Source organism: Saxophila tyrrhenica (assembly GCF_035928015.1).
Source record: "Saxophila tyrrhenica strain CCFEE 5935 chromosome Unknown scaffold_8, whole genome shotgun sequence".
Taxonomy (NCBI): domain Eukaryota; kingdom Fungi; phylum Ascomycota; class Dothideomycetes; order Mycosphaerellales; family Extremaceae; genus Saxophila; species Saxophila tyrrhenica.
Genome location: NW_027041740.1, coordinates 1084481 through 1108830, shown reverse-complemented (window position 1 = coordinate 1108830; position 24350 = coordinate 1084481). Strand labels below are relative to the sequence as shown.

The window sequence follows — 24350 nt, the reverse complement described above, 5'->3', positions numbered from 1 at the left end:
TGGCACACACCACACGAACAAAACAACAAGAAGCACCACACCTGCAGTCAGCGCGCTCTCCAACCTTTATACAGCTCCCAGCTCTCCCAGCCCACCGTCTTGGCCAGCTCGTTTAGATGCATCGGCACAACAACCAGGCGTTCCGCTCTCTTCAACCAACGACCCGAGTCGGTATGGCGTCTTCAATCGGTCAGTCTGGGGTTGCTCTGACGTTGTGCGGGGACGACGGGCTAAACCTAGAGCAGCGACCGTAAGCGAGGCGTTGTCTTGGTTCCTGTTGATCTTTCACGCGAGGTGGAGCTTGCATGTTCGACTTCATCATCAAGATCAGGATGCACGTGCTTGCCATATGTTATCCATATAGGATACTGAGGGCTAGAGGCAACGCGACCTTCAACGACTTCCTGGTGTGGAGTTCATGCCTACCGAGCCTGACGATGATTGTTTTGGCTTTTACGTGAAAGCTGCACAGAGAGCGGGGTTGCCGGAGAATGGGTGACAACAGAGCAACGTGGAGTCCAGATCCAATTCAAGGTGAGCGTGACGGTCGCATGCGAGGGGATCGAAACACTGCAAACGTGTACTGCGAATGACACGGCTCGCATCCCTGAGACACACCACTACAAAGGTACTGTACGCAACCATTCCCCCGTACCCCTTACTATCATCTGTATTCCCTGCAATTAAGATTGAAACCCGCAGCAACATCACAGCTCCAGTCCCGAGCGATCCGCCATCCCCTCAATCTTCGCCCGCGACACCCCCAACAAACTAAGCTTAAACGCCGCAGCATCGTACGCGGTATTCCAGACATCTAGACCCCATCAGCACCACATCAGCTGCAGTACGAATTGACTCACTCAGACTGTTCCCAAGCTCCGGAAAAGCCTGCCCGACCATCGTATTCGCCATGCCCAAATTGACGTCCGAGTCGAAGCGGTACACGCCCCGTGGAGCGACGCGTGCCTGCGTGTCCTTGAAATACTTCGTGTCTCAGGCGGTGAAGGAGCTGTCTTGGGCCCCTCTGACGCCGAGCAGTCGTCCGCGACTGCAGTAGACTCGGAAGCCAGGGCCTTCCGTGAAGTGCCGACTTACCCGGCGGAGGAATACCGTTGCTCTGCTGCGCGAAGGCGCGAGAGACGGTGTGCGCGCCCATGAGGGCAGCCAGTTCGCGCTCATCGATGCCCTTCTCCGCCCAGAGCTGCACGAGGACGTCGTAAGAGGAATCCTGACCGAAGGCGGCGGGGAGGGTGCCTTGGGGACATGCGTTGTCGTCGTCTTCCCTACCCACGAGCTACGGAGAAGGTTAGTGCGGTCTCTTTTGTGCCGTTGTGTCCCACGGGACTGACCATCTTGTACGCCGGACCGCCGCAGCTGCGGACGGCGATGAGGCTGGATATCTGCACGAAGTCGGCCGCGGTGACGTTCTGGTCTTTGAAACCCTCCCACTGCGTCTTGAGCTGCGTGCGCGCGAAGGGCATGGGCGCGTTGCCGGTGCGGGCGATTTCGTCGTCGTTGAGGAGGAGGGAGCCGTCTGCGCCGCCGCTTGCGGGACCGTAGGGCTTGGTCACGCTGGAGTAGCCGGCTGTCGTGATTGGTTAGCCTAAGTCTGAGGGTAGAAGACTTGGTGCTCGTACCCGAGTCGTGGAACGCGAATCTGATGGATGATCGGGCGGGCTCGGTACAGCCGGCGAAGACTTGTTTCATTTCGCTGACGATTTGTTTCCAGATCGCTGGACAGCTTGGACGCGGGCCTGCGGGGATTTCTGAGGATGAGGATGATGCAGCGGGGTGTGCTGATGCCGATGCCGATGGAGACGTAGACATTGACCAGGCAGGTGAAGAGGAGGTGCTCGATCTGTAAATGCTGCTGCTGTTGCCGTACGCCGGATATGACAAAGACGGCTTCACAGGGTAGCTGGCCATTGGTATAGAACTAGACGACTCCGAAGGCTTTTCAGTGCCATCGAAGGTTGATTCGGAGGCAGACCCGACGATGAGCTAGAGCTGTAGCCTGCGATAGGGGGTACTGGGGCAATGGGGGAAGTGATGGTCGAGTACGGCTTCGTCCAGATGTATACACTCATCACAGTACGAGTGGTCGTGAAGACGACCGTCGTGGTCTGTCCGTCGCAGATACTAACAGAGCTTGTAGGGTACTTGGTCGTGTAGACCCGAGTGATATCGATGAATTTCGTGGTTGGAGCCGGGGCATCTTGGAGGGGGGCGGAGGTCGGGCAAATGGTGGTGTATATCGTGTTTGTGTGAGTGACGACCACGGGACCATCGCCTTGGTTAGAGAGTACCAAGAATACAGAAACGAGCGAAGGGGGGAAGCTAGAGAACGGAAAGTAACTCACGAGATGTCGAAAGCAGCAAGCCAGTCATGGTATATATGGCATCTTTGGACACGTCGACAATCAGGGGTCCTGGCTTGAGTGCGGGCAGACTCAATACGACAACCTTCAGTGTCGCTCTGAGAATAGTGCCGGAACACTGAGCATCATTGAGGTGTTGAGGTAGGTAATGAGGTCGTCTCGTATCGAGAAGCCACTGGCTGCCAAGACGCTTGTGTTCGCCAACTGCACTTCAACTCACTGCACTGTACTTCTTCATCCATCCCCATCCATCTGCCTTTGCCGTGGCCGCGATGCCTTGTCGGACCCTGTCCAGACTTCGACGGCTTAGGAGAAGGTCAAGGTGGATAGCATACAAGAGACATGGTTGGTGCAGCGTGAGTAGGGCTCGAGCTCTGCCTATCTTCTCCTTCGTTCTAGAGCAAGACAGTTTGAGCACTTTTCTGCACGTCGCGCCATGTGCCATGGACTATGTCTCCTCAGCCTCATCCGTCCCGTCCAACTTCGACAACTCGCTTGATACCTCCTCAGAAGTGCAGATCCGTTGCACCGGTAAGCAGGCTGACAATGATGTTGTCTCGCGTGCAAAGCTGGTGGAAGTGTGACACGGCGCTACACGGCTTCGTGTTTGCCAATTTCGTCATTGGTCTCCCCTTCACCGTCTTCAATACCTACACCATTTACCAGCTGCAGACGGTCGGCTTCGTACTGGGCACCGATGTTAGTCCGCGTCGGTGGACGTCGAGGGGAGGGAGGTGGTAAATAACCACGTATAGGGTAATGGTGGACCATGCACTACGTTCTGTATCGTGCCTTGGGCGGGTGTCGACAGGGATCTGAATGTAAGTCAAGGAGGAAAAGATTGCTCATGTCGAAGATGTGGCTGAATCTCTTCGACTTTCAGAGCATCATCCTCTACCTCAACGCCATCGGCTTCGGCGTGGGCGGAGTAGTCACGCTGGCACTGTCGGCCTACTCGGATCTATGGTGTATGTTGGCCGAGCCAGTGCGTCGTCAAGTGTCCTGTGCTTACAACCCACCAGCAAAGAAACACCTTCTAGTCACCATCAGCATCATCGCGTACGGAGCGTGTAGTATTCCATGCTACTGGCTCCAGAATTATACCCTGGCGCACTTCGACACACTGACAGCACTCTGGATCATCTTCGCCATTCTGACGTTCATCATCATCGCCGTGCTGAATATGTACATACCTTTCTGCATGCGAAATAGCACCGCGAGTGAGCAGGGAGACACTATGGCTGGTATTCCTTCTCTGCCGTCCAACCTGCTTCGAGCTAACCGGACGGTGCTACAGAAGAGATGACCACGACAAGAAAAAGCAACGTCCGAAAGTACGGCGTTGCAATAGCCGTCTTCGGTCAAATCTCGAATCAAATCGGCAGCGTCGTTTTGCTCCTCGTCGTCATTATCCTCTCCGAGACGCTTTCAGGCACAGCAGCACAATCTGCGTACGGATATCACCCCACCCACCCCATCCAGCCTTCTCCGTCAACCCGCTAACACCCCACAGCGGCCTCCTCATCACCACCGTCGTCGGCTTCCTCACCATCGCCGGCTCCTTCGGCGCATACCTCTGGCTACCCCCTCTGCCCTCTAGAAAAGTCTCTCTCACCACAGCCTGGTATCAGCCACTTGTCGAATGTAAGACCCGCTTCCTCCCCAAACGCTCATCTCGACCACTAACACGAGAATCTCCCAGTCCTCCGACCCCTGCAAGAACTCCTCCTCCGCAAAAACATGGGCCTCCTCCTCGCCGCCTACACCATCTACGTCGACACCCTCTTCGCCGTCTCCTCCGTCTCCAGCCAGCTGTTCGTCGCGGAGATCCGGCCGGGAGCGCTCGAGTACTCACTCTACTCGCTCGCACAAGTGCTGTGCATCATCGGCTGCCAGATCCTGTTCCTCTACATCCGTCCGCTCGTCAAGATCCGCCTCGAGACCTGGCTTATCACGGGCTATGCGCTGAGCCTGCTGCTTCCGCTTTGGGGCATCATTGGCTTCGCGGACGTCAGGTTCGGGTGGAAGGTAACGTTTTCATTCCCCCAAACATCCACACAAACGAATCCTGTACCCTCAGCTAACAAAATCCATCAACGACACAGACCCGCTAGGAATTCTACACCACCCCCCTCCTCACCCAACTCTCCCAAGCCCCCGCCAACACCGCCTGGAAAGTCCTCTTCTCCGAGCTCATCCCCCCCCGGCGCCGAGATCCGCTGGCTCACGCTCCAAGTTGTCCTCTCGTGCGGTACCGTCTGGCTCAACTACGTCGCCTCCGCCCCGCTGCAGAACGCCACGCACGAGCTGCGCTTCCCGCTCGTCTTGAGCGCGGTTTTGCTGTGCTTTCCTGTGGCGATGGAGGTTGCGCGCGGGAATTTGGCGGTATTTAGGCGGGATCGGGAGGAATGGGCTGCTGTCGACGGCGAGGGGGTGGTGGTGGAGGAGGTGAGGGTTGAGGGGGCGGGAAAAGGTGGATGAGGCTTTGAGCGGAGAGGGCTGTAGTTGCGGTGAAGGCGGGTGGGCGGCATGAAGCGGGACTGGGAGGGTGGTTTGGAGCTTCTTCGCGGGGGGACTGCGGCGTGAGGTGGACGAGGGTCGTTGTTCTAGATCAGCAGGTGAGGAACAGTGATGCGCGTCTATCGCACGTTGACGGCAAGTCTAGATCTCCGGTCCATGTCTTGTCGAACGGAAGAACCTCATAAGACACACCACGACAGCATCGGACCAAAACAAGGAGCGAAAAGTATTTCCCGTCTAAAAGACGACTATGCAGTTGATGCCTTGAGCACGTTGAATCCGCCGCCAAGCCGACCCTGTATCTTAGGTTAAACGCCTTGCTAAGAACGCTGGACCGTCGTTGTTGAAGTAATCCATTCCACATTCCACCTGCTCCCCCATCTTCATCACGCCACATCTCATCTCACAGCTCAAGTAGGCGCCGGCGCCTCCGTCCCCGTGATCCCCTCGGGCGTATCCTGCACCGGCGGGCAACTGCTCCCATGTCAGCACACATCCCTCACCATCCCCATCCCCACCTCGTCAAAAGGGGTACGAAGAGGAAGAAAGACTCACGAGCAAAACAAATTCAAATCCCCAAAAGCATCATCCACCCTCCCACAACTCGGCCAAAACTTCTTCTCCTTAAGCCAAGCAAGCGGGTAAGCAGCGGTCTCGCGGTCGTAAGACCTCTCCCAATCCCCCCTCAGCAAATCCTTGACAGTGTGTGGAGCCATCTTCAGCACATTCCCCTCTTTAGGCTGCCGTCCCTGCTCCACCTCCTGAATCTCTCCGCGAATGGAGATGAGGGCGTCGCAGAACCGGTCGAGTTCCGCTTTACTCTCGCTCTCCGTCGGCTCGATCATTAGCGTATTCGCCACCGGCCAACTCATCGTCGGCGCATGAAAGCCGTAGTCTTGAAGGCGTTTCGCGATGTCGATAGCTTCGACGCCGCAGGAGTCCTTGAAGCCGCGCACGTCGAGGATGAATTCGTGCGCGCACCGGCCCGCGCTGTTGGTGTAGAGGATGGGGTAGTGGGGTTTGAGGCGGGAGAGGATGTAGTTTGCGTTGAGCAGGGTGATTTTGGTCGCGTGCGTGAGGCCGCGCGCGCCCATCATTTTGATGTAGGACCAGGAGATCGGGAGGATGGAGGCGGAACCCCACGGTGCTCCGGAGACGGGGGCGATGGCTTTACGCCCGCCCACGCCCTCGACGAGAGGGTGCCCGGGGAGGTATGGGGACAAGTGCTCCGCGACGCCGATCGGTCCGACGCCTGGCCCGCCGCCGCCGTGCGGGATGCAGAAGGTTTTGTGGAGGTTGAGGTGGCAGACGTCCGCGCCGATTTCGCCGGGGGAGCAGAGGCCGATCTGTGCGTTCAGGTTGGCGCCGTCCATGTAGACTTGTCCGCCATGCTCATGCACCAGAGAGCAGACCTCACGGATCTTGGGTTCGAAGACGCCGAAAGTGGATGGGTACGTGACCATAATCGCCCCGAGCTCGGCGGAGTGTTTCTCGCATTTCGCTTTGAGATCCGCCATGTCGAGATTGCCTGTCGAGGTCTCGCATTTGATGGTGACGACGCGCATGCCGGCCATGGCTGCACTAGCCGGGTTGGTGCCGTGGGCGGAGACGGGGATGAGGCAGATGTCGCGTTTCTTTTCACTAGGCTGGGACTCGAGGAACTTGCGAATGGTGCGGAGGCCAGTGAACTCGCCTTGGGCACCCGAGTTGGGCTGCAGGGAGACGGAGTGGAAGCCGGTGATGGCTGCGAGGTCCTTTTCGAGTTCGTCTATCAACACCGCGTATCCCTTGGTTTGATCTTTCGGTGCGAAGGGGTGGATGGAGGAGAATTCGGGCCAGGAGATGGGTGCCATCTCGGTAGCGGCGTTCAGCTTCATCGTGCACGAACCCAGCGGGATCATTGAATGCACGAGCGACAGGTCCTTCGACTGGAGGTGGTTCATGTATCGCATAATCTCCGTCTCCGAGTGATGGGAGTTGAAGACCGGATGTGTCATGTACTCTGACGTCCTTCGAAGAGCCTCGGGAATGCTCGACGTCGCGCTGACCTCCTTCGCAATCGCCTTGACATCCACCGACTCAGTAGTGAAAGCCTTGAAGATCTCGTCAATCTGCCTCTTCCCCACCGTCTCATCCAGCGTAATGCCGATATGGCTGTCATCCACAACTCGAAAGTTGACATGGAACAACTGCGCCGACTTGGCCGCAAACGCAGGCGCATCGTGCTTCTTAATCACCACCGTATCAAAAGCCACCGGCTGCCTCACCTCACATCCAACCTGCTCCAACCCCCTCGCAAGCACCTGCGTCATCTTCGCCACCTTCTCCGCAATCTTCTTCAACCCGTCCGGACCGTGGTAGACCGCATACATCGCGCTCATGTTGGCCAGCAGCGCCTGCGCAGTGCAGATGTTACTCGTGGCCTTCTCGCGTCGAATATGCTGCTCCCGCGTCTGCAGCGCCAAACGCGCGGCGGGATCACCCAGTCGATCTTTCGAAAGCCCGATCAACCGTCCAGGGATCTTCCTGCGATGCTTCTCGCTCACCGAGAAGAACGCCGCGTGCGGTCCTCCAAAGCCAAACGGCACGCCGAACCGTTGCGCATTGCCAAACGCCACGTCCGCGCCAAACTCTCCCGGCGGCGTGAGCAGCGTCAGTGCTAGAAGGTCAGTTGCCACAGAAAACGTGCCCTGCAGCTTATGGATCTTCTCCGACAAGTGCCTGAAATCCGCCACCCCTCCCAGCGTATCCGGATACTGCGCCAGCACACCAATCAAATCCTCCCCAATCTCATCCACCCTCTTGCTTTCCCCTTCCAAAACATCCCCAACCTCAATCGTAATCCCAAATCCCTGCGCTCTGCTCTCCAACACAGCAATAGTCTGCGGATGGCACAAATGCGACACCAGAAAAACCTTTTTCGCCCATCTCTGCCGTGCCGCAGGCAGCGCATTCATACTCAACGTCATCGCCTCGGCTGCCGCCGTCGGTTCGTCCAGCACACTCGCATTCGACATCTCCAGCCCCGTGAGATCCGAGCACATCGTCTGGAAATTCAGCAGACTCTCCAGCCTTCCCTGCGAGATTTCCGGCTGGTAGGGAGTATAGCTCGTATACCACGCCGGGTTCTCGAGAATATTGCGTTTGATAACCTCCGGCACGCGTGTGCCCGCGTAGCCGCAGCCGATGTAACTCTTATACACTTTATTCTCGCTCGCGATCTCCTTTAAGCGGGCGATGAGCTGAGATTCCGAGTACCCTCCCTCGCTCGACGGTTCAGACCCGGCTTCCGGAATGGGTCCTTCGACTTTGAGAGGGGTAGAAGAGAGGATGTCGGCGGGCAGGACTTGCTTGACGAAGTCGTCCAGGCTGGCGACGGGCGGATCGAGGGCGGAGAGCATTTGCTCTGCGGAGCGGGCGGAGGGGCCAATGTGGCGGCGGGGGAAGGTGTCGAGGGGTTCGAAGATGGAGGCATTGTCGGCAGGTTGTGAGGAGTGGGTGTCGGCGGTGGTGCTGGAGTAGAAGGGTCTTCGTCCTAATTCTTTCACTGCAGAGGGCTGTGCGCGTGTTGTTGTGTGGTTGAAGAGCTGGCAATGTGGTGATAATGGTCGTCTGGTGGAGAGCCATGTAGCACGTAGGCGTAGCACGGCGCTCGAGTGCCTCATGGCTGATGTTGACGACATCGTTGGTGAGGCGAGGGATGTCGTTGTACTGAGAAAGAAACTTCAACAGAGAGGGAAGGGAGGGGATTTCACATGCCGGCCGTGAAACGATATTAGATGAATGTCAGTTGGTTGATCGCCACCATTGACTTCTTTTGTGTTGATCTGAGCCGCACCTCGTGGCATTATTCGATCGCTGGAATCTTGGACTCGATCTGGTCATGATACGCCCGCCGGGTAATTCGGCTATTGCCGGGCTAGGCTCGATTTCAGCATTGGAGATAGAGCAGTGATAAGACACACGCGAGAGACAACGAACACACTCAACACATGTATAGAATAGCAGTGTATATCACAGATCTATGGTTCGAACGCCAAAGCACCGACGCTTGATATAGGCTTGCCGCGTAGCGATATTCTAGACCACAATCAAACAATCTCCCATCCAAAGCCGCCCAGAGCCTCTATCATGCCCATCGTTGTCCCCAGCACCCCAACTGCACTCACAGCATCAACGAGCGCCACCCTCAGGCACTCGCCTCCGCCGCCGCCTGCACCCTCTCATGCATCGCCTGCACCGGCACATCCCTCCCCCCAACCCCATTCGCATCCAACTTCAAACCCTCCGCGCTCGGGGGTGTCGGTAACCTGCTCACTAGTCAGCTCAAATCCTCCCTGCCATCACCACCACCAGTGATTCGGCAGGCTATGCCGACGGCACGGAGGCCTACTCACCGCTCATGCATCGCCTCATTGACCAACTCAGGCGTCACACTCCTCGCCAGCTCGGGCTTCTTCGCCTCCGCCGGTGCTGGGACCAAGAAATTGTGATGTTTGGGTGAGCGCGGGGAGTCGAGCTTCTCGAGCACGGAGTCGCGTTTGCGCAGCGTGAGTTCGGCGGACGGGAGGGTTTGGCCGAAGCCGAGGGAGAGGGCGACGGATTCGATGGATTTGAAGTACTGCTCGCGTTCACTAGTCAGTATCATAGGGTATTTCGCGAAAAGGGAGGGAAAGACAGGGGAGGGGATGAGAGAGCGCACCTTGACGGTTTTGACCTGCAGTTCCAACGTGGCGTCCTCGTCTACAACGATCATGGCGTGCGAGTGCATCTGCAGAGCAGAGAGGGTCCACATGTGATTCACACCGCCCTCGATCGTCTTCTGCAGGGCGAGGGCTTTATGCGCGCCGGTGATGATGATGACCACTTCGCGTGCCTGCTGTTAAATCAGCCACCCAGTCTCCCACAACACCGCACCACACCATTCGCAAGTCAGTAGTAAGTGAATTAGAAAACTCACATCCATAACTGTCCCCACCCCAACCGTCAAAGCCATCTTCGGCACCTTCCCCAAATCCCCGCCAAAAAACCGCGAATTCGCCAAAATCGTCTCATAAGCCAGCGTCTTCACCCTCGTCCTAGACCTCAAACTACTCCCCGGTTCATTAAAAGCAATATGCCCATCCGGTCCGATCCCTCCCAGAAACAACTCGATCCCTCCCGCGCGACGGATCTTCTCCTCGTACGCGATGCATTCTTCCTCCAGGTCCACGGCGTTGCCGTTGAGGATGTTGATCGAGGAGGGCGGGATGTCGACGTGCGAGAAGAAGTGCGTGTACATGAAGGAGTGGTAGGATTCGGGGTGGTCGCGGGGGAGGGAGACGTATTCGTCCTGCCCCCCATGTTAGAGGTGGCTTGGCTTGGCGGTGCTGGGTGGTGAAAGGAGGGAAGGGAAGGTACCATGTTGAACGTAACGACATCTCTAAACGAGATCTCGCCGGCCTTGTACGCAGCGACGAGGCATTTGTAGATGCCTTCGGGCGAGGAGCCGGTGGGGAGGCCGAGGACGAAGGGTTTGGATGGGGTTGGGGCGAAGGATTTGATGCGGTCTGGGGAGGGTTAGTGGTGTTGTGGTTGAGAGGGTGGATGGTGAGCGTACGGATGATGTAGTCTGCGATGTATTTGGCGGCTACGGCCTTGTCGTCGCGGATGATGAGTCTCCTGTATTCATTTAGCTAGGTGGGCTGTTGCACTTTCCTTGGGCTTTCTGCTCACATCTTTGCAGTATTGCCGCTGTGATAAGAGATGGATAGGGAAGGAATGCTATGAGGTATACCGACGCAGGAAGAGTAGACTGAGGAAAACAGGGAATACCTACGGTAGTATCTACCTACAATTATTCAGACTCACCATGCCATCACAGGCAAGCCACCTCCGACGAAGCCGAAGTCGCAACTCGCACGAGCAACCTGAGGTGGTGATTACGTCGACTCGAGGCACGAGATGTAGCATCCAGCAAGCAAAGCTCGAACATGTGGTATCGTTGCAGCTCACTGACTGGAGCTTCGAGCTGGCGAAGGGACATAAGGGGCAAGGTAGCACCGGACGAAGCTTGAGGTGGGGCATGTTACAGAGAACGTGGCGGCATATGGATGCGCGCTCCTGCACCACATTAGACACATCCCGATACGGATCTCCATGAACGGGTGAGGTGATGTGTGTGTCGCGTGTCACGACCGCCAGACTGGTATCAGGCGTTGGAGGTGTACAGGACATGGGTCTAGGCGCTTGCTCTGGTCGAGTCCTTTGGTCGTATTGGAGAAGGCGAGGATGTAGCATCGAGTAAGCCACCGTCTGACACTGTGACTGTCCTCCTTATCAGGAGATGGCGATAAGCAGGCGCACCGGGGCTGGACATGTCTGCTGGTCGTGTTTGTATCGTATCTTGTGCGCGCATGTAACGTCTGTATCGCAAGATAGGAAGAGGGAAGAGGTGTCTTCGTTGGCAGCTTGCTCTAAGACCCTGCTATCTTCGACCCCCGGCCTCTCCACTTTCAAGCCTCGTCCGCCGCACCGCGCTAGCGCCCACTAGCCTATAACTATCCGACGACCCTTTGATGTTTCGCCAGTTCACCTCCGCTCAAGACAAGGACATTTCTCCATCACTCCAAGTGACGGCGTGCACGTCTTCACCCATCCGGCGTCCTCGTTGAGGTTCCGCGACAACCACAACCACACTCTTACTCAAACAGGAAGGAGCGCATACGACACCGCCATGGCGCCCGCTGAGAAGACCTCGCCGACATCTGGTGTGGACACACCAGAGCACCAACACAACGAGCCGGAGCACTTCGTCGACGCCGATGGCAACATCTCTCTCCCGCAAGGCTGGCGCTACAAGATCACCAAGATCGGCAAGTATCGCTTGTGGTATGGTAAGTAATGGATGCTCAAACTTCACCCTTCGAGCCATTGGCTGATGTTTCTACAGCCAGCCCGCAAATCCAAGTCACCCTCGTCGCCTTCGTTTGTTTCATGTGTCCCGGCATGTTCAACGCGCTCAACGGCCTCGGCGGCGGCGGCCTGCTCAACCACAAAGCCGGCAACGACTCGAACGTGGCCCTCTATTCGACTTTCGCAGTCGTCGGTTTCTTCGCCGGCACCATCACCAACAGGATCGGCGTCAACTGGGCCATCGGCATCAGCGGTCTCGGCTACGCGATCTACGTTGCTTCCTACCTCGTGTACAAGCATACCGCTAACCTCGGCTTCGTCGTCTTCGCTGGGTTCTTGCTCGGATGCTGCGCCGGTGTTCTTTGGTCTGCGCAAGGTGTGATCATGATGTCCTATCCCACCGAGAAGAACAAAGGTCGCTACATTGGCTGGTTCTGGGTCATCTTCAACCTCGGTGGCGTCATTGGCGGATTGGTGCGTACTCACATGCCTATCACACGTGACTTCAAGCTAATGATTTTTTAGGTCCCACTCGGTCAGAACATCCACACCACGGCCAACACCGACGTCAGCGATGGCACCTACGTCGGCTTCCTGGTCCTCACCACCCTCGGCGCTGTCCTGGCTCTCAGCCTCGTGCCAGGAGACAAAGTCATCCGCTCCGACGGCACCAAAGTCATCCTCATGAAGAACCCAACCTGGAAGAGTGAGCTGGTCGGCTTGTGGGAGACTTTCTTCACAGATCCGTACATTCTTCTCCTCTTCCCTATGTTCTTCGCCTCCAACTGGTTCTACACCTACCATTTCAACGACGTCAACGGCGCCAAGTTCAATACCCGCACCCGCGCGTTGAACAGTGTGCTCTACTGGCTCGCGCAGATGGTCGGCGCGGCAATTTTCGGCTTCCTCCTCGACGCTAGCGCGTTCCGCCGCACGACTCGTGCCAAAGCTGCCTGGGGCGCGTTGATGGTGCTGACGATGGTCATCTGGGGCGGCGGATGGGCTTTCCAGAAGACCTACACCCGCGCCGAGGTGACGGCTGGCCTCGACACGGAGACGCTGGCCGACGACTACCAAACGTACGACTGGACGGACGGAGGATACATTGGCCCGATGTTCTTGTACATCTTCTACGGCATGTACGACGCCATCTGGCAGACTTGTGTTTATTGGTAAACATCCCTCCCACCCCCTCACACCACCACTCAGCTGACACGAAAGGAACAGGTACATGGGCGCCATCACCAACAACGGCCGCAAACTCGCCAACTTCGCCGGCTTCTACAAGGGCATCCAATCCGCCGGCGGCGCGATCATGTGGCGTCTCGACGGCCTCGGCACGCCGTACGTCAACATGTTCGCGTCCTGCTGGGGCCTGCTCGCCGGCTCTTTACTCTTCGCACTCCCGGTCATTCTCTTGAAGATCAAGGACACAGTCCCGGTGGAAGAGGACCTCAAGTTCTCCGACGAGACGGTCGACGATGTCTATGCGCACACCAAGGTCGACGGGGTCGCGTAGAGTGCGATAAACCGGACGACGGCGGGTGACGTTGCTGGCAGCGAGGCTGGGCGGTCGGGGAGCAGGGGCACGACTGCTGGGGGGAGTGAGGGGGAGTTTGAGGATATTGAGTTGGGAAAGTATCCGACGGCTGTCCGTGCGGGCGTCTGAGGATGCTCATTCCCATCTCACCTCGGATCTTCAGGAGCTGTGTTGGGTCTCTTGGCCCGAAGCGGGAGATGACTTGACGTGTTTGAACAGGGCGAACTGTCTGGAGCGATTGTAAAGCGATGATGGAGCTTGTGCTACAGCTGCTGCTGCTTTTTTACTCGAAGGCGTCAGGAGATACCCCCCCAATTATGGAAGATTTCCCATGCTTGATGTGCGAGTGCGGGTGCGACTACGGAGTAGGGCTCTGGGAGTTCGAGGGTTGTAGTACTGGTGATAGGTAGCGAATCGAGAGATGCACCACTGCTTGAAATTGCCTGTGTCATTTGTGCTTCGTGACACCTTCGATGAGTTAATGAAGATGTCGTATGTCAGCCAGCTTTTCTCGACCGTTTCACCTCGAATGCCACGAGTGATAAGTTACTGCTGTATCCGGCGGATGTTGTTCCAGCTATGCGGTGTTTGGATTGTGGTGTGAGTACGACCCGTTGATCTCAATCTCGGGCGGTGACACGCTCATCATCACTCCGTTGTTGGCGATGGAAATATCCGTCGTTCGAACTGCTTCGAGTCCCACTTCTTGTGCATCTTCCAGGACCTGGGAAGTGTACACAGGTTGCAACGTACTCTCGGGATGGTCGGTGCTGACCGGCGACTCTTCGTAACCCAGCGTTGTATCGTCAGCCCTCCATATCTCCCGTGTAAGATACTACTACCAAGACATGACCACGCGAGTCAAACGATCCCGAACCCATGGCCTCCCTTCCCAGCGATCGGGGGGCCAAAAAGAAAACCCACCGGACGGCAGAGCGAAACCGGCCCCTTAGATATCTCACGTGGCATCCCAGCACCGAAAGGACGGGGACGCGGGCAGCTCACATGCTGACTGTCACCCTCCGATGCAACCTCCCCTCCCGCCTCGTCTCCCTCTCACGAAGAAGAATCGGCGCCTTGCATCCACCCACAGCCAGTCGTCGGCGCGAGACCCAGAGCCAGAGAAGCAAGTAGGCGAGACGAGGCAATCTGGGAAGGGCAAAGTTCCCCAATGGTGGCCGCCGGGACCGGCGGGCGTCGTCGGGAGTTCTTCTGCGCTGCGTTCTGCGATCGTCGCGCGCGTGTGGCCTTTGACTACGGATGAAACGTTCTCTTTCGCACGTCTCCACGCAATGCACGCTGCCACTACTGCTACGACGGGCCGGAGTCTTATACGACGACTGCTACTGTGCCTTTGGCCGTAATATCCTGTACCCGCACATGAGTGGGTAGGGAGCTGGCTGTTCTGGGGCTCCTGCTGGATCCGGGCTGGTGTGTATGCTACCTGTATGTGGCAATGAAGCCGAGCGGCAGGGTGACGACTGGTGTTGCTGCGATTGGATCTGAGACTGGATCTGGGATCTGCTACGCCGGCTTCTGCTGTTGCTGTTGCTGTGCGCGAGGCTACTACCGCTACGTTGCAGTGGGTTCGGCGGGACGGGCAGGCAGAGTCCACGTGTTGGCCCTGCTGTTGCTGGAGGCTGAGTGAGAGTGAACAACCTGGGCTGCCACGCGGTTTGCTGATGAGGCGTGGTTTGCTATACGGAAGAGTGCTCGTTTGCTCTATTGAGGAATCATTCAAGAAGCCTACACAACATCGACCTGGGGCCCGCAAGCACGCCTCATAAAGACGACCGCTCCCACGGGACGCTACAGGACAACCGCGTACTGGAGCAATCGCATCTGGCATGACCTCCCTCCTCCGCTACTGTCTATCCCTTCTCCTCGACTTCTGGGAACGCTCGCGCCTAGGCAGAGTCATGAGCGTGATTCTCCCGGCACTCATCCAGGTCGTCAACCCCCCCTACTCTCGCAAACGCCGGCGCAGCTGCAGCGACGATGTAGCACCCGAGCGGCGGCCGCAGCAAAAGAAGAGCATGGACGACCTCGCCGCGGAGGTCCAGGCGCGGTTCGAGGCGCCGGCGCAGACGGAGCGGATGCTGGAGATGTCGCTGCGGCTGCAGGAGGAGTATAGGGAGAAGTTGGGGAAATCGGAGATTTCGATGTTGCCGTCGTTTCAGCATACGCTGCCGAATGGGGGGGAGAAAGGGGAGTATTTGGCATTGGATGTGGGGGGTTCGACGTTTAGGGCGGCGTTGATACGGTTGGCTGGGAGGAAGGGGGAGCGGGAGGGGTTGCAGGTGAGGAGGATGAGGAGTTTTGTGATTAATGAGGATATACGGCGGTTGAAGGGGAGAGAATTCTTCGACTGGATGGCGAGCAAGATTGGCGAGATGTTGGCAGAGTACAACCACATCAAGGGTACCACAGACGCAAGGTTGAAGATGGGCATGGCATGGTCCTTTCCAGTCGAACAGACCTCACCTCGAACAGGCAAACTCCTCACAATGGGCAAAGGCTTCACAGCAGGCCACGGCGTCGAAGGCGAAGACCTCGCCGACCTCGTCATGGACGCCTGCCGCGCCCGCAACCTCAACGTTGAGCTCTGCGCCATCGTCAATGACGGCGCGGCAACCCTGCTCTCTCAAGCCTACCGCGACCCCGCCACCCGCATGTCACTCATCTTAGGCACCGGCATGAACGCCGCCGTCTTCCTGCCCACCACCGCCTTGGGTCCGTCCAAATTCGGCCCCCGCTCGGACAGCTGGTTCGCCGCCGCCTCGCGGGTCGTGGTGAATACCGAGATCAGCATGTTCGGCAAACACGTCTTCCCCACGACGAAATGGGATGATCAGCTCAACAGCTCTCATCGCCTGCCGGACTATCAACCCCTCGAATACCTTATAACTGGCCGTTACTTGGGCGAGATCCTCCGTCTCATACTCCTCGAAGCAATTCCCACTACGAATTTGTTCTCAGGCTACATACCGGAAAAACTAGACGAACCCTACACCCTCGAAACCCGCCTCCTAGCCCATTTCGAACAGGACACCACCCCCGACCTCTCCGTCGCCAGTGCGGCTTTTGCAACCGCTCACCCCTTGCCCTCCCCACCAACCCTTCCCGAGCTCAAGTTCATCCGCTCCGCCACGCAAGTCGCCTCCACCCGCGCCGCCGCTTACCTCGGCACCGCCCTCCACGCTCTCTGGGCCGTGCGCACCGCTGCCGAGGGCCTTTCCCCCGGCGAGGCTAGCCACGTAACGATCGCCTGTGACGGAAGCATGGTAGAGAAGTACCCCGGCTTCCGGCAGCGGACGCAGGGGTTTCTGGATGAGCTTTGCGTGCAGTCTGGGGCGGAAGCGGGGACGGTGAGGTTGGAGGTGGTGAAGGAGGGGAGTATCTTTGGGGCGGGGGTGGCTGTGGGGTGTATGGGGGAGGAGGAGGGGGAGGGGAGTTGATGCATGAGGGGCCTAGGCGATTGCGCGGATTCGGCATGGAATGATTGCACGTGGACGCACTTTGTGTATGAAACTTGGGGGCGGCATGGCTTGGTATGGCAGGACAGCGACGGCGTGTGAGCTCACGGTCACGGCGGCGATGCGAGACGACGAATTACATTACGATGAACTCTTATGGCGCTGTGGTGTTTCTTACTGCGGAGGATTTGTTTGGATTTGGAGGGAGGATCGGTACAGCATAGAACGAACGCTGGCTACGGCTTGTCGGTCGAATGGGACTTTGCATTGGACGGCGCACGAGGTATGATAATAAGGGATCGAGAGATGGAGAGATGGAGGTGGTGGATGGGTAAGGTAGCATCGCAGCTAGCATCTAGCATCGCAGCTTGCATGTAGATTGCTCCCTTATGGAGGGGAGGGCTGGGGTAGATGTACCTCTGATGGTTTTAGATACCACAGCAAGCTTTCCAACAGCTCTGATCGTCTTATGCAACGTGGAAATCGTCTCTTGGTCTCTTCACTTCGCCTCCTTCCACACCCTGGGCTGGCTGAATGGCTTCCTGGTCGTAAGGAAGATTTGACCGTTGCATGGTCGTATGCAATGCACCAGAGGATGTCCAGCAGCTTGCAATGCTACCGTACTGTGTTCGTAGCTCCTAGAGCAAACACACTTGGCAGCTCAAGCACGGCAAGCGGGATATTGCTGCGCCCGGTGCTGCTGTTACCATCGCTATCAGGACGTACTGTCGTCTGTCTCTGGGTGCTTTTGGCCATGAGCTGGTAAGCAACCGGTTCGTAGCAGTGCAACACCTGAGATGGCGCCCCTGTCGATTCGTGCTTCCGATCCTCTCGACCCTTGCGCAGCGAGCAACGGAGAGATGGACCCAGGGTGCCTTGCTGCAGTCCGCTTCGTGGCGTGTGGAGCGGAGCCAAAATTCAGATCTGCTTCCCGAGCACAACGAGTACCCAGCGTCTACTCTGCGCGATCCATGAGAGCGTCCGCACTCACACCATCAACCTCAAGCAACAACACTAAGTCACATCCTCAACAAAATACCGCTTACTCCTCGCCCCCCTCCCCGCGCCCTTGGGATCCCTTGGATCACTCGGCAACTTCGTATGATGCACCACATGCGGCCTATAAACCGCGTCGACCGGCGGCATCCAGTCATCCAGCCCCAATGGAAAATACTCATATAGCAGATCCGCGCTTTCATCAGGGCTGTTGATCGTGTTGATCGAGAACGAAGGCGGGCGCGGCGGGAGATGGATGCGCTTCGCTGGCGGTGCTGAGTCGGAGGGGGAGTTGGATCTGCGCGTGTGAGGGGTTTCCTCTTCGACGAGGGAGAGGCTTATAGGTGCCTGCGGCGGCGCCGGGGGTTTGGAGGAACGGGTGAGTTCGGGGGAGGATTCGGCGTAGATGTTGTCGGGTTGATGTGGAGCGACGGCGGGTGGGAGGGCGGTCATGGCGCCCGGTTGTGTTTGGGAGATGGCGTGCCAGTCGAAGAAGTCGAGGTTGCCGCCGTTTGGCGCCTCGAAATAGGATTGTACTTGAGCTTGCGCTGGGCCTTCGGCTTTGATGGGAGCGGACGTTGGGCCGTTTTCTGGAATCTTAGCCATGCCGCCGCCGGCAGAGTCGTTGGACGTGCTGCGACCGGCCTGGCTTCCCGGCATGTTCGAGCCTTTCCGGGTGTGCGTACCGGCGCCACTCAAGGGGAGGTCTTTGCGAGATTGGAAGTTTCGAGGACTTCGTCCGCGCACGATGATGGCTCCTGAGCGGATCTCGCAGATGGGTATCTTTGCTCCTGTGGCTAGTGTCGCCATCACTCTCAGGCGTACCACGAAGTGCTGTTGTAGCTCTTTCCGCCGGCCGTTGTTTGCGGTAGCTATTCGGAATTGCAGCCTCTTCCATTGAAACGGGAAGCTAGCATAGTCAGAGTCCATGTCCTGCACATTCATCAGATCCAAAGGTATCGATGGAGGCTCTCTCTCCGCCTTATCTTCAGGCGCAGACGCAGCAGGATTCACGGGTGTCTTCCACGGCACTGATATGATCTTCACTGGATTGCCTTCTGTTGACTCCGTAGCACTGATCATGAGTTCCTGCCCAAGAATTGGTATCTGCTCCCCTTGCTCTGTCATGATGTACCGCAGCGTCCGAGGTATTGTGATCTCTCCCGTAATCTGAAATAGGTTCCTCCTATAGCATGTCAACTCATTCGGCGCGGGCTGTGCGTTCTCAGCCGATGCCCATGGCGACTCGGCAAGGAAGAACATCCCATGCAGCTGCGCTGACAGCGAGATGGTTGTTCTTCGGTATGTATAATCCAACAATGTATGGTCGAAATGCGGCAGCGAGAAGCTCAACAGCTTGTTATCTCGATCAATCGAAGGTGTCTCAGAATCATGTTGCTCAGCGCCAATATTGGGATCGAACGCGCTGACAACATCCGAAAATGGGTCTTCGTATGTGCTCGGGAACCGCTTGAGCTGAGGCGTTGTTTGCGCGTGTATATTGTGCAAGTTCATGTCCTCGCTCCTGTTCCCTCCGACATCAGAAGGCGCTTCTGTGCGCGCCAGCATGGGACTGACGTACCCTCCGTAGCCGTAGGTCGCGTGGTGGTCGGGCATTTCCATGGGTATCATCATGTCGTGGAAAAGATCGTTTCCACCGGCGCCTGGATGCGCTATCTGAGTAGAGAAATATGTCATGGTCGAAGGATCGAAGCCTCCTAGGTTGTCCATGATTGCGACTTGGTGTTCGTCTTCGAGCTCGAAGCATGTAGGTTGACAGCCGTCTTCCACTTCGTCTCATCAGGGCCCTCAACGTGCAATGCCTACACCAACCGGATGTTCCAATATTGCAGTGTCGCCTTCAGCTCCTCAAAGCCCACCAAACTCGTGGTCGAGTCCACCCATCCACAGCCAGGCAACCGCGCTCTTGTCCGTCTTCCAATTGCGCGAGATCCTCACACCGCAGCTCGCACAGCCGCGCTTACAATCCGCGATCTCGTCCGTACACGCGCAGTACCACAGAGTCCTCGCGCACAGCCAGGCCCATTGTCTCGAGAGAAGCACACAGCTCTAATATCGAACAGTGACGAGGGTTAAGCCGAGACGAGCACGGCTGAAGAGCCAACATGATCGACAGGCCATCCTCGGCGTGAGCGCTTCGACTTCGACCCTTATCGGGGTGGAGCCGGACACGTGCTAAACGCATTTGGGAAACGCGAGCCAGCATCCCGGTTCGGATGGCGCGAGAGAGTGGAGAAGGTTTGGTGGTTGTTGGTGGCTCGGATGGCTGCCGAAGACCATACATTCAGTACCGGGTCGAAGTACGTTTCCAAGGTACGATGGGGTGTGGAAGGATATGATATGCAACTGGTCTGTCGAACTGAACTTCGAGAATATTGTACCTAGCTCAAAAGGCCTGAGATTGAAAAGAGGTGTCGTAAAGATTAGACGGGCGCCCCGGACAGGTCCCCCAACCCCCACGCTCGCTGACGCTCGGAAGCTGGCCATCCCGATTGCACGTGAAAGTCAAAACGACATCAAAACGAACAAGATCTGCGAAGGTGAAGTTCTCCATCGGGTCCTCCTGTTTATCACAGGACTTGGCGATGATGCCGTTTGTCACCGAACGTCCCTCGAAAGTGTCGTTTGCCCGTCGTGATACCGAGTATGGCCTGGCAGAGACCAGCGTGAGATCCAAGGACTCGCAAAGGCATTGAAAGGCGAAGCATCAAGTCGCGAGAGTTCCCAAAGGTCTCGCAAGTAGCTCAGACATTGGGAGGCCGCCAGTGGATCCTACTAACTCACTGGTATCTTTGGTCGTGCCGAGAAGAAAGTCCCAGTCGATCGAGCCGTCCAGGTAGCGTACAGGAGTTGCCTCACGAAGGCGGAATCATAGTCCAAGTCTCAGCATCACACGAAACCTCCTCGAAAGTATGCAGCACCGTAAAACCCATCGCGCTCAAACCATCAAAGTTACCATCGCCATCCATCTGTCACAAGTGAGCATGTCACCCTCACCCACCCAGAAGTGCAAATAGGTCAAAACTCACATAATCAAGCACACAAGCCCCACACCCCTGCCCCTTAATCTGCCTCACCCCTAGCAGAATCAACCCCTGCAACAATGTGGAAAACTCTCCTGCCGACGGACTGATCACGGGGGATGAAATGCCACCCGCCAGTTCGCCAACATCCTTCATCGCAGGCACATATTCCGCTAGCCGAGAGTGCATGTTATACAACACCACCGTCCCCAAGATCGCGCCATCCTCTGGTCGCTTCGCCCTTATAATCCCGCACGCCGAAGGGTCCGCGAGAGCCATCTTATAGACGGCGGCGAGGCCTTGTCGGTTGTTCGTCTTGATGTGGTCCAACACCGGACCAGCGTAATCCCAGCCGTACACCAAATCAAAGTCCGCGCCGGCAGATTGGAGACTCTTCGCCATCCCCTCCGGCGGCGCCCAGGTCGCGAGGTTACGCGCGACCATGCTACAGACGGAGCGGGAGAGGGCGGTGTTCCAGCCCAAGTTCGCGAACCATGAGCGTAAACGTTTGCGCTCGCCGCCGTGGCCGGTGGGGATGCCGAGGTACATGCTGGGAAGGCGGGAGCCGAGCTGGAAGCGTTTGGCTCCCTCCCGCTGTAACAGAGTGCGAATGGCGCGGTTATGCAGGGAGTGGCCTATTGAAAGTTTTCTCCTGCCCGGGTCGACGAAGATGGCGCCAATGACGCCGACGCCGGTGATTTTGAAGAAGTAGGTCGAGCAGAAGCCGTAGAGGGCCTGGGTGCTGCTATTGCGGACGACGAAGTGGGATTCCAGGACGTCCGGGTTGCGGAGGAGGAAGGAGTTGGAGGTGGCGCTGGAGAGCTCGGAGTGCAGGCCGGGGGTGTTGTTTTCGATGCAGGATTTGATGAGGTTGTCGAGGCCGTTGGAGTCGCGCTCTTCGTTGAAGGTCTCGACGAGCCAGTGTTGCTTTGATTGGGAGAGTTTTTGGCTTTGGCTGATTGTGCCCGGCAATGCGCCGGCTGGTGTGAACTCGCCGTATAGAACCTTGACCAGGGATGTCAGAGCGGTCTCGGTAAAGTCGTAAGTGCAAACGTATGTCCCAATGCTCTGGTCCATGGCGAAGTCGTATGGCGAGCTCACGGACACAACTACAAGCGGCTTCTCTCGTTTCTCACCGCCAGACGAGTACTGCATATTGCAGATCATCGAGACGTGCTTCGTGAAGCCATGTTGGTATAGGTTGCGATTCGCATCTGCTGTGACGATGATGATAGCGCTGGCCCGGTTGATCAGGTTTTCGTGCTGAGGCCGGACGCCGTTGGCGGTGTATGAGGTGTGCAGCACTCTGCCACTTCTTTGTCGGGCGAGAGACCTTCCGAGCTCTCGGAATACTCGCTCGCCGCTCATGACGGAAGCACTCCGCTCCCAAATCTGCGGTTCGGGTGAGCCATTGGTGGCTTGCTCGCTCAGAGCTTGCGATGCTGCGGATGCTGCCAGAGGTTTCACCAGTGGAGTAAGCAGAAGCAGCTCATCCTCAGGCTCCATGATGTTCGTCAGTGGCAGTAGGCGGTTCTTGTCCCTCACCACCGTAATGGACGAGTTGTACGCCTTCGTCGACAGCGTCGTATGTGACGGTTGAAGCTGCGATAACAGGCTGAGTCCAGGTGGATTGAGCGCTCTCTCCCACGTCGTGCACTTGGCCTTCAGCTTCAAAACCCGCTTCAGTGAGGTCTGTAGCCGCTCCTTGGTGATCATCGTATTCTCCAGCCCAAGCCTGAAGCCCTCGATAGCTTCTTGCTGATGCTGGAATGAGCGGCAGAGCAGCACAATGTCGCAACCAGCATTGATTGCCATCACAGTTCCGCCTCCCACGCCGATGTTGTGGCTGAGTGCCTCCATCTCTAGGCAGTCTGAGATAGTTACGCCTTCGAATTGGAGGTCGCTGCGAAGGAGGTCATTCACGACCTGCTCTGACAGACAGGCGTGCATGACGTTCAGCCCTGCGGAAGACATGGCGCATCCGCCCACCATCATCGCATCAAGGCCTTCCCTAATGCCATTGCGAAAGGGAACCAGGGCGTTTAGACTCAAGCTCTCCAAGGACTCAGTGATCGTGGGCACATCCAGCGCTGACCCCAGAAATTCCAGACTTCCGTACGAAGGGAAGTGCTTTCCCATAGTCGCCAGACCCGCATCTTTGAACCCCTTCATGAACGCAATACCATACCCCGAAACCTCCTGAGGGTCATCACCAAACGTCCGTACGCCCAATGGCTGATTCCGAGCATTCGTTAGTACATCCAGACATGGCCCCATCATCAGATTGATCCCGCAAGCGGCAATTTCCTCTGCCGTCGCTTTAGCAACCTCGTAGGCCAGCTCCTTGGATCCGGTCGCTGCAAGGCCCATGGCCGAGGGATACTGGCGGATGTAGATCTCGTCGAATAAGCTGTTGACGCCGCCATTTTCCTGGTCGAGGCCAATGGCCAGGGGGACCGGGTGGCCTGCATCGTGGGCTATCTGCTGGAGTTCGAGGCAGAGCTGGGTCGTCTGCTCGGCGGCTGGAGTCCTGTCAGCCATGCTTGTCATGCGATAAGGGGGCGTAGGCGTACACTTGAGGTTCTTGGCGGTCAGCAGTATAGAGCCAATATGGTGCTCCGATATCAGCTTCCGTATCTGTGGTGTCACCGTCGACCCCTCAAAGCCCATCTACGTTCCTCCCGAGTCAGCACCCTATACCTCATGCAGAAGACGCAAATTGCGAACCATAAACAACTGCCCCAGCGTCCTGCATACCAGCCTTGATTAGCCAACGGGCCGCAGTACTGTAGAGCTCAGCCTTACTTGTCCATGTCATCCAAAACGGGATCAAGTCCGCTCGCTGCCATGTCGTCTGCAGACGCAGACACGTGCAGCTGGCAGAGTAGTATTCGAGGTGGAGCTGCCTCCTGCTACCATCTCACTCCGCCCGAGGGTCGCTTCGCGGGTGAGCCGCGCGCTGTATGGATGACACGCGCATTCGCCTTGTTAGCCGCTTGCTTGGTATCGTATCTGCGATATGAAACCAAACGAGGCATGAGTGATGTACAGCGTATCTCCTGGTCGTTCTTCGTCTCACGAAGTCCAGACCTGCCTCCTCGTCGGCTCGGCGTCCATCTCCCAGCCAGCCCTGAGGTGCCGGCCTTTCCCGCGCGCTCTCCAGATTTCTGACAATGCAACATCACACTCTCTCGCTGCAACCCAGCGCCCGTGGATGGTCGATTGGCTGATTGCTACTCTTCTCTTGCCCTCTGCTGTGATGGATGGCCGCCAGACGCCGAAGACGGCGAGGAGCTGGGTGCGTCGTTCCTGCGTGCTGCTGACTTGAGAGGTGACGTCCGATTGTGGAAAGATTGTTGACGGACAGGTTGGAGCTCTTTTCGTGTTTCCTACTATCCTTCTCGTATACCATCTGATATCTTATACACCCTATGACAATATTTCCTACGGCGTGATCACAGCATTCTAGAGACGATCCCTCAGTCTCTTACAGCAGCAACGC

General features: G+C 57.2%; 8 protein-coding genes across 8 annotated transcripts; 4 read left to right on the top strand and 4 right to left on the bottom strand.

Annotated features, from left to right (window-relative positions):
* Nucleotides 1-707: 707 nt before the first annotated feature.
* Nucleotides 708-1707, bottom strand: GP1 (fungal class II heme-containing peroxidase; the record flags this gene model as incomplete). Its single annotated transcript, XM_064803015.1, has 4 exons — nucleotides 708-814; nucleotides 1096-1294; nucleotides 1350-1585; nucleotides 1638-1707. The coding sequence occupies 4 exons, from the start codon at nucleotides 1705-1707 to the stop codon at nucleotides 708-710; spliced, it is 612 nt and encodes a 203-aa protein (XP_064659140.1).
* A 1220-nt stretch (nucleotides 1708-2927) lies between these two features.
* Nucleotides 2928-3684, top strand: LTR77_005771 (uncharacterized protein; the record flags this gene model as incomplete). The annotated part of the gene is made up of 3 exons (XM_064803014.1): nucleotides 2928-3077; nucleotides 3134-3199; nucleotides 3262-3684. 3 exons carry the CDS (start codon nucleotides 2928-2930, stop codon nucleotides 3682-3684), a joined length of 639 nt encoding a protein of 212 aa, XP_064659139.1.
* A 434-nt stretch (nucleotides 3685-4118) lies between these two features.
* On the top strand, nucleotides 4119-4859 carry LTR77_005770 (uncharacterized protein; the record flags this gene model as incomplete). Its single annotated transcript, XM_064803013.1, has 2 exons — nucleotides 4119-4393; nucleotides 4484-4859. The coding sequence occupies 2 exons, from the start codon at nucleotides 4119-4121 to the stop codon at nucleotides 4857-4859; spliced, it is 651 nt and encodes a 216-aa protein (XP_064659138.1).
* A 449-nt stretch (nucleotides 4860-5308) lies between these two features.
* Nucleotides 5309-10756, bottom strand: GCV2 (glycine decarboxylase subunit P; the record flags this gene model as incomplete). The annotated part of the gene is made up of 7 exons (XM_064803012.1): nucleotides 5309-5372; nucleotides 5454-8411; nucleotides 9296-9774; nucleotides 9859-10230; nucleotides 10299-10447; nucleotides 10498-10559; nucleotides 10749-10756. The coding sequence occupies 7 exons, from the start codon at nucleotides 10754-10756 to the stop codon at nucleotides 5309-5311; spliced, it is 4092 nt and encodes a 1363-aa protein (XP_064659137.1).
* Nucleotides 10757-11613: 857 nt separating this feature from the next.
* On the top strand, nucleotides 11614-13311 carry LTR77_005768 (uncharacterized protein; the record flags this gene model as incomplete). Its single annotated transcript, XM_064803011.1, has 4 exons — nucleotides 11614-11773; nucleotides 11830-12266; nucleotides 12318-12964; nucleotides 13020-13311. 4 exons carry the CDS (start codon nucleotides 11614-11616, stop codon nucleotides 13309-13311), a joined length of 1536 nt encoding a protein of 511 aa, XP_064659136.1.
* A 1868-nt stretch (nucleotides 13312-15179) lies between these two features.
* On the top strand, nucleotides 15180-16790 carry NAG5 (N-acetylglucosamine kinase 1; the record flags this gene model as incomplete). The annotated part of the gene is made up of 1 exon (XM_064803010.1): nucleotides 15180-16790. One exon carries the CDS (start codon nucleotides 15180-15182, stop codon nucleotides 16788-16790), a length of 1611 nt encoding a protein of 536 aa, XP_064659135.1.
* A 1032-nt stretch (nucleotides 16791-17822) lies between these two features.
* On the bottom strand, nucleotides 17823-19535 carry LTR77_005766 (uncharacterized protein; the record flags this gene model as incomplete). Its single annotated transcript, XM_064803009.1, has 1 exon — nucleotides 17823-19535. The coding sequence occupies one exon, from the start codon at nucleotides 19533-19535 to the stop codon at nucleotides 17823-17825; it is 1713 nt and encodes a 570-aa protein (XP_064659134.1).
* A 1179-nt stretch (nucleotides 19536-20714) lies between these two features.
* On the bottom strand, nucleotides 20715-23518 carry LTR77_005765 (uncharacterized protein; the record flags this gene model as incomplete). Its single annotated transcript, XM_064803008.1, has 2 exons — nucleotides 20715-20762; nucleotides 20855-23518. 2 exons carry the CDS (start codon nucleotides 23516-23518, stop codon nucleotides 20715-20717), a joined length of 2712 nt encoding a protein of 903 aa, XP_064659133.1.
* Nucleotides 23519-24350: the final 832 nt, after the last annotated feature.